Below are 13,204 nucleotides of genomic sequence, written 5' to 3'. Positions count from 1 at the left end.
CTATGCATTCTTAGCTGCTGCAGATTGTGCTGGGAATGGAAACTAAAGCAGTCAGTGGCGGTGACCACAACCCAGAAGCTGAAACCATGCTCTAATTTTACAGAAAATTGCTAGTTCTGGCTCTGTTCATTGCTTATGGGTTTTCATTTAGACTGCAAAGATTACATCTAGTAGATTGCAAGGATTACATCTAGTTGTGTGTGAAATAACATCTTGAAAATTGACTGAAGAAAAACCATTTAGCCCTCACTCATTTGTACTAACCCACAAAACGTCAGTACAAACATTTTCTAATATAAGATACATCCTTTAGCATTGACAGTCAGTACAATTATAGGAGTAAAAAACGGAGGGAATAGCCAAAGCAGCAGTGAGAAAAGAGGACAGACAAAAAAGGAGGAGGAGGAAGAAAAAGAGAATTAGGAGAAGCGAGTTTGCATTTGGGAAAAAATTTGGACTTACATTTATTTATGTGAATATCTTGCCAAATTTGGGAAGTAACAGTATGTTAAAGAAAATGGTGAGAGCTTATTGTAAAGATAAGACTACCTGCCAGCCTTATTGGGCCCATGTGCTATTGAGAATTGGCTACTAACAGCTTAAAAATGTTTAGCCTTTTCATCTAAAAAAAAACCCCACTAATTGTGGGAAAGAGTACTAATCTTTTTTTTTTTTTTTTTTTGAGACAGGTTCTCACTCTGTCACCCAGGCTGGAGTGCAACAGTGTGATCACAGCTCACTGCAACCTCTGCCTCCTGGGCTTAAGGGATCCTCCCGACTCAAGTCTCCTGAGTAGCTGGGACTATAGGCACATGCCACCACGCCTGGCTAATTTTTGTGTTTTTGTAGAGATGAGGTCTTGCCATGTTGCCTAGGCTGGTCTTGAACTCCTGGACTCAAGCAATTCACCTGCCTTGGCCTCCCAAACTGCTAGGATTAGAGGTGTAGCCACTGCGTTCAGTCTAGAAAGAGTACTAATCATTTTAATTAAAGTAGACTGAAATTCCAGTAAGAATTTCAAAGTGAAATTGGCCTTTTATTTAGCCTCAAGTTCCTCAACAGTTACCTATATTAGCAGTGAGATTCAACATTTCTTTTCTGTAACACCTATGACTTATCACTTGACTTTATACATAGTATGGATTCCAGATAGAGTTATTAAAAGTGAACACATAAGTAAGTGAATGAAAAGAGAATGCTTGAGAAAATAGATTTTAGAATTATGAGTTATTGTACAGATTCAGTGGATTATGCCTGTAATCCCAACACTTTAGGAGGTTGTGGCAGAAGGATCACTTGAGGCCAGGGGGTTCAGGACCAGCCTGGGCAACGTAGTAAGACTTCAATCTTTACAAAAAATTTAAAAATTAGCCAGATGTGGTGATGTGCACCTGTAATCCCAGTTACTTGGGAGGCTGAGGTAGGATTGCGTAAGCCCAGGAATTTGAGGTTGCAGTGAGCTATGATCACACCACCACACTCCAGCCTGGGTAACAGAGTGAGACCCTGTTTCAAAAGAAAGAAAGAAAAAAAAACGAGTTCTGTGAAAGTTTTGATAGATCAAAGACAAGCATTTATATCAATCTGCACCCTATTTTAAAGTTTGTATTCAGGAACCACAAACAAAAATTTCAGAAAGAACCTCCCCAGGAACACAGCTGAAACCTGTATTTTGTTTGTAGGACAAACACTGTACACATGGAGGATGACTTAATAATGTAATTTATTTGAAATATTTCCAGAAAAGTTTAAGGCCATTATACAAAAACATTCATTTCATCAAAACATTCACTGACTTTCTTCCCATAGGCCAACACTTGACAAACCTCTTTTCCCAACACACTGGCTGATGGCTCCTAAAAGTGGCTGATGGCTCCTACAAAGAATCATCCATTCTTTTCTTCACCATTAAAAGGCTGTTCTTGGCTTTCCTCTGCTTCTGTCTGCAGCAGGTTCACTTGCTGTATCAATAACAACTTGAGAAACAAAGCAGTTTTAAATAAACTTGTAATAGAAAAAATTCACCATGTTTAAGATCTATAAATACAGAAATATGTTTTATAGGGTAAAATTGACCACAATATCCTTGTTTTTAAAAAATAAAGTATATACCTTGTTTTTATATTGATATATCCTGTCACACAGCTTCTTTGAATGCACATGATATATGTACATAATAAAATGACATCAATGCACTTACTTTCTTTTCTGTAAACTTGAAAGACAGAAGATTAAAGAAAAACTTTTTGGCAATAATTTAGAATAATTACCACTAGTGCTGGTGTGGGTATAATTTTGCACAGGTCATCCTTAATATTTACACTTGCAGGGAGCTCTTCTAGGTACTTCGCTTTTTTTAAGGTCTGCACTTTACCCTGCACTGTAAATCAAGGCTGGACAAAGAGGTTACTAATCTGGCTAGCTGATCCTAATTCATCAGAGTTAATGAAATTGGCCTCTGGAGAACATAATTACAATTCTGATTATAGCACAGAACCAGAGATGGCAAACTGACAACCCAAAAGCAGAGCAGGAAAGCCCAAGGCTCTGGCCTTTCTCAGCCTTGCTTTTCTCTCAGTGGCTCCCACACAAGGTTCTGACGAAGTGCTTTTCATTCCAACTTCTTCCTCTCCTGTGTTTCTATAAACAGTGTCATCGATAGAGTCATGGTCTCTCTTCCTTGTTGCTTCATTCATTCTCTAAAATATGAGTAGGCCTAGGCAGATGAAACACAATGAAGACAGGGCCTTCTTGTTATTCTGGAAGGCTTTCCTAGGCCATTTGGGTTCTATTCTGATGTTTTAGACTAGCAACCAACTATGAGAGACACCTCCTGGTGCCATGTGCATTTCAGTTAAAGATTCAGAGCTGGCAGCTGCTTTTGTCCTGGCCCTTTTTAAGGTCAGCCTCTATTTTATGTCCTAATACATTCTTGCATCAAACTTGCACTGGATGAAGTTGCAAGGTTCAGACAGTGCGTCCTCCTTTGCAAAAGTAAGCCTTCAGAATCTCCAGGGATGTTTTCAAGCTTTCTAGTTGAATAAAATCAAACCAAGTTCACTTCATGAGTTGGTCTTTCCTGATTCTCTAATACCATCCCGATACACAGGTGACTTCCTCATGCCCTATTTACAAGGCCCTCTAAATTCTGTGCCTTCAGCTACCACATCTAAGAGCTGGGAAAGTGCTACAGAAGCACAAGAGGAAGGACTCTTCAAGCAATCTATGTAAAACAGTAGTTTCGAGATTCTTTTTCTATTTTTTTAAAAATCCAGCAGGACAATTGAAAGTAACTTGTTTGAGTACCTCTCCATCCATCCAGACACTTGTGAAATACAACACAGGGTAATAGTTGCACAGATTCCAGCTTACACAGACAGATTGGCAGTTACAGTACTAGGGACAAAGGTACAGATACAAGAGACTGGGTCAACATGTATATTTTCACAAAAGTATGAAAAAGTGCTTCTCCAAACCGTTCCATCTGCGGAATGCAAATACTGTACAGGTAAGACGCAGGCCTGCTTTCCGAAATGCGCATGCTTCTGTCAGACGTTGCTTTCACCATGCCTGCTGTTCCCACAGGAAGAGTCTGTCTGTTCCATGTGCTCACAGTCGAGGCTGACCTCACTTGTGTCCATACTACAGTCTGACTCACTGTCCGATTGGTCCATCTGTTCAAGTTTTGTTTCTCCCTGTAGCTCTCTGCTCCCAGTGGTGGGATTTAGGAATGATCCCTCGGAGTCAAGCACCCCAGCTTGCCCGGCAGCACATAAAACTGTTTCTTTGGCTTGACGAATACAATTAAGCCACTGCTGTTTGTTGAAGGTGTCATTGGCTTGTAGCGAGTGGGTCTGACTTTGGGATCCATTTTTGAAACTGACTCTGAAGAAGTTTTTAACTAGAAGGGAAAAACACATGAAAAACAAAGTCAATGGACAGATCCTTCCTCAGGCCAAAGAGAACACACATAGTGACACTAAACCCCAGAATCCATGGCAGGTATTGCTGATAACAAAACGTTTCCCACTGAACCGGGACATGGCTCAGCTCCACCCTGCAGCCACCATCAGGGAGTTGGGGTTGACACAGGTCTAGCGTTCAGCTGCCCTCATTGCTCTCAGAAACCAGCAGGTGGAGATCATCTTGGAACAACAAAGTTAAGTGATTTAGGGGAGCCCAGAGTACTGGTGACCAAATCTGGCTGCATAACAAAATCCCTTGGGGTGACAGCTTGTGAAAAAGACAGATGCCCTCAGGAGACTGAAGTGGGAGCGCTGCTTGAGTCCAGGAGTTTGAGATCAGCCTGAGCAATATAGTGACACCTTTTCTCAAAAAGTAAAAATAAAAATAAATCCCCAGGCCCTTTTTGAGAGATTCTGATTCAGTAGATCTAAAAGTGGGTTTCATAATCTGTAATTTCAATAAGTAGACCAAGCTAGAGCTTTTTTTCAGTTTAAGAGGCTCTTTTTAATATTAAAACATGCCCATGTTTCTCCACGAGAGTATCTATACACTTAGTATTCAATGATGGAGAAGATATATGTAGACAAACTTGGTTTCATTGTCAAATGAAATTACATTTTAATTACCTCAACAGGAGCTATCTGCATTTAAAAGAAATGGTAGTCCACAATATGGAATACATTTTATTTAATCTTTTTTTTTTTTTTTTTTTTTTGAGACGGAGTCTTGCTCTGGAGTACAGTGGCACAATCTTCACTCACTGCAACCTCTGCCTCCTGGGTTCAAGTGATTCTCCGGTCTCAGCCTCCCAAGTAGCTGGGATTACAGGCACGCACCACCATGCCTGGCTAATTTTTGTATTTTTTTAGTAGAGACAGGGTTTTGCAATGTTGGTCAGGCTGGTCTCGAACTCCTGACCTCAGGTGATCCACCCACCTCAGCCTCCCAAAAAGATGGGGTTACAGGTGTAAACCACCATGCCTGGCCTATTTAATAACAACAATATAATGGACATTTAATGGGCCTTGTGTGCCACATGCAATGCTTGGTTCACAGAAACATCTGCAGTCTGTCTCTTTGCACTAACCCTGCAGCCAGTAGACTGGGAACCACCACCACTTCCAATGGCTTAGAGGCTAAGGAACAGAGGGAGAGGAGGCCAAAATGTTTTACTGCTAGCCATCTTCGGCTAGAAGCTAATCTCTGTCCTTCAAATTTAGGCTCCACCCTTTGATCTTGGGCAAGTACCTTAAATTCTCTGTATCTTAGTTCCTAACTTGTAAAATGAAGAAAACAAGAACCTACTTTATATGGTTGTTATGAGGAATAAATGTAATACATGTAAATGCTTATAAAATGCCTGGCACATAGTCAATACTCAAGAAACATAAGCTCTTATTTCTACTACTCCTACTCCTAGGGTAGAGGGATTGATCAGTAGGTAGAAGGCAGTACATACTAATTACTTTGACAGTATGATGCCTGTGTTAACCCAGGAAGCTCAAAGGTTACTTTCTCAAAGAAGTATTCCTTATTTCATTTAAAACAGACCTCCAGGCGGGGCCTGGGGGCCTGTAATCCCAGCACTTTGGGTGGGTGGATCACTTGGGGCCAGGAGTTCGAGACCAGCCTCACCAACATGGCAAAACCTCATCTCTACTGAAAATACAAAAAATAGCCAGGTGTGGTGGCCCGCACCTGTATTCCCAGTTACTTGGGAGGGTGAGCCCCAAGAATTGCTTGAACCCAGGAGGAAGAGGGTGCAGTGAGCTGAGATCACGCCGCCACACACCAGCCTGGGTAACAGAGTAAGACTCTGTCTCAAAAAATTACATAAATAAAAATAAAACAGACCTCCTATTGCTATCCCTTCCTATTCCCTTACTGGGTTTTAAGTTTTCTTAACAACACTTAAAGTATTCATTTGCTTATCATCTTTCTCCTCCATCACAATGCAAACTCCATAGGGGAAGGAAGTTACCTGCTTGTTTCACTGAGTATCATGTTAGATACTCGATAGATATTGCTATCTTGGCTTCTTTTAATTAATTCGTTTATGAAGTCTTAAATTAGGCCCACTGAGTAATGTTACAGATGAACCCACATTCCAGTTGACCATTCTTATGTCTCTTTAGGGACAAGTCTACCAGTTCAACTGCAAAAACCACCATAATGCAAATGGTATCCACGTAGGGACTATCTGGTTTTAAGCATGTTTTTATCCAATGGAAAAAGACAGAGAAAGAGAACTTAAGGAGCACTAACGATGTGCAGATAGGTTCACTTGGAGTATCTTACTAAATCCTTATAACAATCTTATGAAGGAGGTATGTATGCATTTCCATTTTGGAGATGAGAAACTGAGAATCACAGGGGCCAAACAAAGTACATAATGAGGAAGTGATGAGACGCATTCAAATGCAGTTTGACTTCAAGACTGGCTTTTCTCTTTCCACCAGCTGCCCACTCCCTCCAAACTACCACAGCCAAAAACGTTCAACATGTCAACCCCGACTGCTATCCATACTTCTCTCGTTGTTGCTGAATGCCCCTCGCAGGGAGCCACCCAGCCTCACTTCTCCGTCCTGGAGGTCTTCCAGCAGGAGGTCCTTCACGGGGATTGGCTGACGGTACAGCTGGTAGCAAAGCTGCTCATTGTGGGTGACGGCTCGAGTGATCACAAGCACTTCTTGGAACAGGAAAACATGCAGTTTCTAGAAGAAAAAAATCCACAGGCTTTCACTAAGCAATAATGTAATGAGTGGTTGATATGTGGACCTCTGTGGATAGAGAGGTCCCCAGGTACCAGGTTCACACTGGATTATGAACTCCTAGGTTCAAATCTACCTTCAGGAGAACCAAAGTTGGGCATGATGCAGGCACTTCCAGATATGTCCACTGCCCTTCCTGTAGAAGCACCTCCCTAGGGACTCAGTGGAGAAAGCCCTTCTGCCTACAGATACCTGCAGCCAGGGTTGCCAACTTTGGGGGCCCTATTCATATTGCAATTCACAACTTGTACAGACATATCTGCCCCAGCTCCTATAAGAAAAAAACGAGAAAGGGAAATAGAATCAAGAGGGTAATGAAGGAAAAAAAAGTTAGCACTCTCTTGGCTTTGGTTTTTTTTTTTTTTTTGAGACGGAGTCTCACTCTGTCGCCCAGGCTGGAGTGCAGTGGCCAGATCTCAGCTCACTGCAAGCTCCGCCTCCCGGGTTCACGCCATTCTCCGGCCTCAGCCTCCCAAGTAGCTGGGACTACAGGCGCCCGCCACCTCGCCCGGCTAGTTTTTTTTTTGTATTTCTTAATAGAGACGGGGTTTCACCGTGTGAGCCAGGATGGTCTCGATCTCCTGACCTCGTGATCCGCCCGTCTCGGCCTCCCAAAGTGCTGGGATTACAGGCTTGAGCCACCGCGCCCGGCCGGCTTTGGTTTTATTACTCAATATAATTCTAAGTAAGCAGGCCGGATGTGGTGGCTCACACCTGTAATTCTAGCACTTTGGGAGGCTGAGGTGGGCGGATCACTTGAGGTTAGGAGTTCGAGACCAGCCTGGCCAATATGGTGAAACCCCATCTCTATTAAAAATACAAAAACTAGGCCGGGCGCCGTGGCTCATGCCTGCACTCCAGCCTGGGCGACAGTGCAAGACTCCATCTAAAAAAATTTAAAAAATACAAAACATACAAAAACTAGCCAGGCGAGGTTGGGGGGGGTGGGGGCGCCTGTAATTCCAGCTACTCGGGAGGCTGAGGCAGAAGAATCGTTGGAACCCAGGAGGCAGAGGTTGCAGTGAGCCGAGATCACACCACTGCACTTCAGCCCGGGTGACAGAGCGAGACTGTCTCCAGAAAAAAAAAAAAAAAATTCTAAAACATCAAAATTACAAATAGTCTATAAAAAATGAGATTGGTATATCAAAGCTAATATTAATCTTTGCTTTCCAAACCCATAAAAAACACTTGTTCCTTCAACCACAGAGTCATTATCAGCTTTATCCAGGAACTCCAAATCAGAAGACTGCTCATTCCTGAGGGAACCAGAGTATGCTGACACAGCCACAAAGAAAGATCATCAGGCCGGGTGGGGTGGCTCACGCCTCTAATCCCAGCACTTTGGGAGGCCGAGGTGGGTGGATCACCTGAGGTCAGGAGTTCAAGACCAGCCTGGCCAACATGGTGAAACCCCATCTCTACTAAAAATACAAAAATTAGCCGGGTGCAGTGGCGGGTGCCTATAATCCCAGCTACTCAGGAGGCTAAGGCAGGAGAATTGCTTGAACCCAGGAGGTAGAGGTTGCAGTGAGCTGAGATCGGGCCATTGTATTCCAGCCTGAGAGACAAGAGCAAATTCTGTCTCAAAAAAAAAAAAAAAAGATCCACATTTTCCTTCTCAGTTAAGTTCATCAGAACCTTGGTTCTCTGAAGAGAAAAGTTGACAACTGATGTGTGTGATGTGGGCAAAAAGAAAATTGCAAAAATGAAGGCTTGTTTTAGGCCCCATTATGAAAGCAGGTGTGCTTGGTGGAGTTGGGGTAAATTTGCTCCATTCAATGCTAAGTGCCAGACTCTTCTCACAGTTTGGAAATGCTTAGGAACTGAAGTGAAAATATCCACAACTTTGCAACTAGGTTCTAGCTTTCTGGTGGAAATATTTGGGAATGTCAATCCAGTGGTCTTTAAAGGGGAGAGACCAGAAGAGGAGAGGTTCTCACTTGGGTTCGCATGGACATAAAGATAGGAACAACAGACACTGGGGACTCTAAAAGGCAAGAGGGAGTGACAGGGGCAAGGGCTGAAACTTCCTATCGAGTACTATGTTCAGTATCTGGGTGATGATGGGATCAATAGAAGCCCATTCTCAGCACCATGCAGTATATTCTTGTAACAAACCTGCACATATACCCCCTGGATCTAAAACAAAAATGGGAACTGAATTAAAAACTTTGGATTAGAATTTTGACTTGGGATAGTGGAAGCACACTCAATATTATTAGATCATTTTAAATTTGGGAAAAAAGAAACCCATACGTCTCCCACCCCTATCCCTACTACCTCCCAAACACACACAAAACCCAACCAAATCTTGGCTAGAGGGAATAAAATGTATATTTAAGAAGACTGAAAAACAGGATAAAGCACAAAACCAAGTTAAAGGCTTTTTGGTGTGGTAGTTGTGGAAATAATTGTTAAGAATTTTCTTTTGGGGATTGTTTTAATGTACAGTATTTGGAATAATCAGATTTTTACACTGTTTCTACTTCTATCAATTTTCTAGCCAAGGTGGGCTGAGACTGTCTGGGCAACCTTTTAAAAATACAACTCAGGTGGGCACGGTGGCTCACTCCTGTAATCCCAGCACTTTGGGAGGCCGAGGTGGATGGATCACTTGAGGTCAGGAATTCAAGAACAGCCTGGCCAACATGGTGAAACCCCATCTCTACTAAAAATGCAAAAATTAGCCAAGCATGGTGGTGGGTGCCTGTAATCCCAGCTACTCGGGAGGCTGAGGCACAAGAACTGCTTGAACCCGGGAGGTGGAGGTTGCAGTGAGCCAGGATCGTGCCACTGCACTCTATCCTGGGCAACAGAGCAAGACTCTGTCTCAAAAAACAAACAAACAAACAAACAAACAAGCAAAAAAGTCATTTATGAATGTTCACTGATAATTTCTCTTATTGGTCTCAGCTCCTTCCTGCCCTCAAACTACTGTGCTTTTTTTCTGACCCAAGACTTTATTCACAGTGACTTTTTTTTTTTTTTTTGAGATGGGGTCTTGCTCTGTCGCCCAGGCTAGAGTGCAGTGGCAGGAACTCTGCTCACTGCAAACTCCGCCTCCTGGGTTCATTCCATTCTCCTGCCTCAGCCTCCCGAGTAGCTGGGACTACAGGTGCCCGCCACCGCGTCCGGCTAATTTTTTTTTTGTATTTTTTAGTAGAGACAGGGTTTCACCGTGTTAGCCAGGATGGTGTCTCGATCTCCTGACCTCATGATCTGCCTGCCTCAGCCTCCCAAAAGTGCTGGGATTACAGGCATGAGCCCAGCTATTCACAATGACTTTTACAACTCTACTGGGGGAAAAAAACCCCACAAGCCTCCCACCCCAACTATCTTTGTTCTCAAACATCTATCTGCCTGCAATAAAAACTAGAGTTTATCTTTATGCCCTAGGCACATCTAACCAGAGAGTTCTCAGTCCTTGACTGATGTACAGAAAGATAATAGGCTTGCACCCTGTGGAGCAGTGCATTTTCCTATTTCTCATTGGGCTTCCTAGAAAGAACGTTCAAGGAGCTTGGTGTCAGATACTAGAAGTCCACAGGTGCTTTCTGAAAATAAGCAAGAAACAATGCAGCTTTCTAGCAATCAGTAACTCCCTAGTCCCACAGACACACGTCTTCAAGCAACAGACTTGATAGGCCTCATTACCCGCACTGTACCATGCACTGGCTGGATCCACAGCATCCCTGATAATGGGTTATAACATGTATTTACTGATTTCAAGTAATATTTCCATGTCTGCTCAGTCTAGGCTAAACGGATGTCCCTTGAATTATCAAAACTTTATTAAGAACCCTTCAATCTAGTTTTGGCTTTCATTCTAAGGGTTGGCTAGATACTGAAGATGAAATACAATCAAAATGCAGAGTCTCTTTCCCAATGGTTATCTCAAAACAGAAATTTAAACACACTCACACACACAATTTCTACTGGCTATACATACAAATAACTTGGTGAGCTAAATGAATTTTGAACTCTCATATAATTCAAATTCATCTTTCTCTTTAAATAAGCATTCATTCATTGAATACCCAGTATGTGCCAGGTCCCCATAATAGATTCTAAGGTTGACAAAACACAGTTCCCCCACCAAAATAACATGGTATAATGGAATATACTGACAGACAAATGGAGAATTGCAACTCACTATATTAAGTGCTCTAAGGGACATATGCACAGTTGCTATGATAGCAGAAGAGGAACCATTGGTATCCACTTGGGAATAAAAGCCAGGAAATGGGTATCTATAGGTCAAAGCTAAATATGCAACCAATAGAAGATAGGTTGTTATTTTTAAAAAACTGGTTTCAAAATGCCAGTCTGTGGATGGGCCCCAATCCACAATAAAGAAGTTAAATGCATTCAACTGAAGACTGTTTTTCTGAGATTAAATCCTTCTAACATCTTATTAAGATCATCCTTTATTTTCTTAAATCAAAGTGAGAGATGTTAACTATTCTGCATTTGTTTTTCAAAGTCATGATCAAACAAAAATAGCTGGCAACCCTATGTTGGTTTCCAAAATTCTTTCTGAATATTGGAATTACAAAATATGAATTACAAAATATGAATGAATATATATATACATATACACATATGGTCTTGTGACATAAATGACACTGGAAAAGCAATTTTTGTTTGAAAGAATGAATGACAGGTATGGTGGCTCAAGCCTGTAATTCCAGCACTTTGAGAGGCCAAGGTGGGCGGATCACTTGAGCTCAGGAGTTTGAGACCACCCTGGCCCAATATGGTGAAACCCTGTCTCTACTAAAAAAGTACAAAAATTAGCCGGGCGTGGTGGTGCGTGCCTGCAGTTCCAGCTACTTGGGAGGCCGAGGCACGAGAATTGCTTGAACCTGGGAAGGCATAGGTTGCAGTGAGCCAGCCTGGGTGACAAAGCAAGACTCCATCTCAAAAAAAAAGAACATGACCCTAGATAGGGAAGAAATTGTAAGAGGAGGCTCCACATCAAATGAATTAGGGATAGGGGAGGAGGATGAGATTGCTTAAAGGGAGTAACTACTTACCACGCCCCGATTGTTCTTCAGTTCACCATGACAACACAAGACTCGAGAGCTGTCGATCAGGGAGTCTTTCTGGCCTTCTTCCAAGTAAAGAAGCCGCTCTTTATAATAGCGGCATTCAGATTCGCCAGTCTTGGTGTTGATTTCTGCCACAATTCCCTGAATGATATTTATCTATGGAAACAAAGAGGAAAATTAAGTATGGAGGAAAGCAGCACACCATTCCCACCAAGTCTTAGGGGTTCAGCCTAGAAGGACACCAGGACACACCTGGATCTAATTCTGTTATCTAAGTTGCTACTTTGGGAAAAGAGAAAAAAATACATAAATACTTTTAGTATACTGCATCTATCCATCCATCTGTACACATACACACACATTTATTTGTACACATATAAAGATATTTATATTATACATAAAACTAATATTGATGAATAATTTTATCTGGGAGGAAGGGATACCTATTGAGCTCCAGGCTGCACATTTCTTAAAACGTGCTCACAATGTTGAAAATGTAGCCATATAAAAAAATTGGCTAAGGAAAGAAAATAAAGCAGAATATAAGAGTCCAAAAGAGGGACTGTCTTTGAGGATGTGACACAATTAATAGCTTCAATGTCTCTCTATATGTACTCAATCCAATGTACGAACAATATTTGCAAATTGGGTTTGAACAAATGGTTTGAATATCTTTTTTTTTTTTTTTTTTTTCTGATATGGAGTTTCCCTCTTGTTGCCCAGGCTGGAGTGAGATAGCACAATCTTGGCTCACTGCAACCTCGGCCTCCCAGGTTCAAGCGATTCTTCTGCCTCAGCCTCCCAAGTAGCTAGGATTACAGGTGTCTGCCACAACGTCCAACTAATTTTTGTATTGTTTGTTTTGAGACGGAGTCTTACTCTGTCGCCAGGCTGGAGTGCAGTGGCGCGATCTCAGGTCACTGCAACCTCCGCTTCCTGGGTTCAAGTGATTCTCCTGACTCAACCTCCTGAAGTAGCTGGGACTACAAGCACCACCACGCCCAGCTAATTTTTTGTATTTTTAGTAGAGACAGGGTTTCACCATGTTGACCAGGGTGGTCTCGATCTCTTGACCTTGTGATCCGCCCGCCTTGGCCTCCCAAAGTGCTGGGATTACAAGCACGAGCCACCGCGCCTGGCCAATTTTTGTATTTTTAGTAGAGATGGGTTTCACCATGTTGCCCAGGCTGGTCTCGAACTCCTGAATTCAAGTGATCCACCCACCTCTGCCTTCCAAGGTGCTGGGATTACAAGTGTGAGCCACCGTGCCTGGCCTGGATATCTTTTTCAATGATATAATATAAACATTTATAAAGAACAGAGAAAAAATAACGGGAAAAAAGACACCAGTATAATGACGGGGATAGTCTGTATAAATACACTCACACCCAGGGTCTAGAGCACATGTGAGTA

The 13,204-nt window shown here is 42.3% G+C and overlaps 1 protein-coding gene across 9 annotated transcripts in view; it reads right to left on the bottom strand.

Moving 5' to 3' along the window:
* Window positions 1–1,706: 1,706 nt before the first annotated feature.
* Window positions 1,707–13,204, bottom strand: part of ARHGEF3 (Rho guanine nucleotide exchange factor 3) — a 340,100-nt gene continuing 328,602 nt past the window's right edge. For all 9 annotated transcript variants that reach the window (XM_009200514.2, XM_003894270.3, XM_009200516.2 and 6 more), the window contains 3 exons: window positions 11,777–11,947; window positions 6,494–6,680; window positions 1,707–3,901 (listed from right to left, as the gene is read on the bottom strand). In XM_009200514.2, the coding sequence (XP_009198778.1) occupies window positions 3,549–3,901; window positions 6,494–6,680; window positions 11,777–11,947 (711 nt within the window). In that variant the 3' untranslated portion in view covers window positions 1,707–3,548. The remainder of the gene's footprint in view (window positions 3,902–6,493; window positions 6,681–11,776; window positions 11,948–13,204) is intronic.

This window comes from Papio anubis, chromosome 2 (assembly GCF_008728515.1).
Source record: "Papio anubis isolate 15944 chromosome 2, Panubis1.0, whole genome shotgun sequence".
NCBI lineage: Eukaryota > Metazoa > Chordata > Mammalia > Primates > Cercopithecidae > Papio > Papio anubis.
The sequence above is the reverse complement of the archived record's forward strand: the minus strand, read 5'-3'. Positions and strand labels throughout refer to the sequence as shown.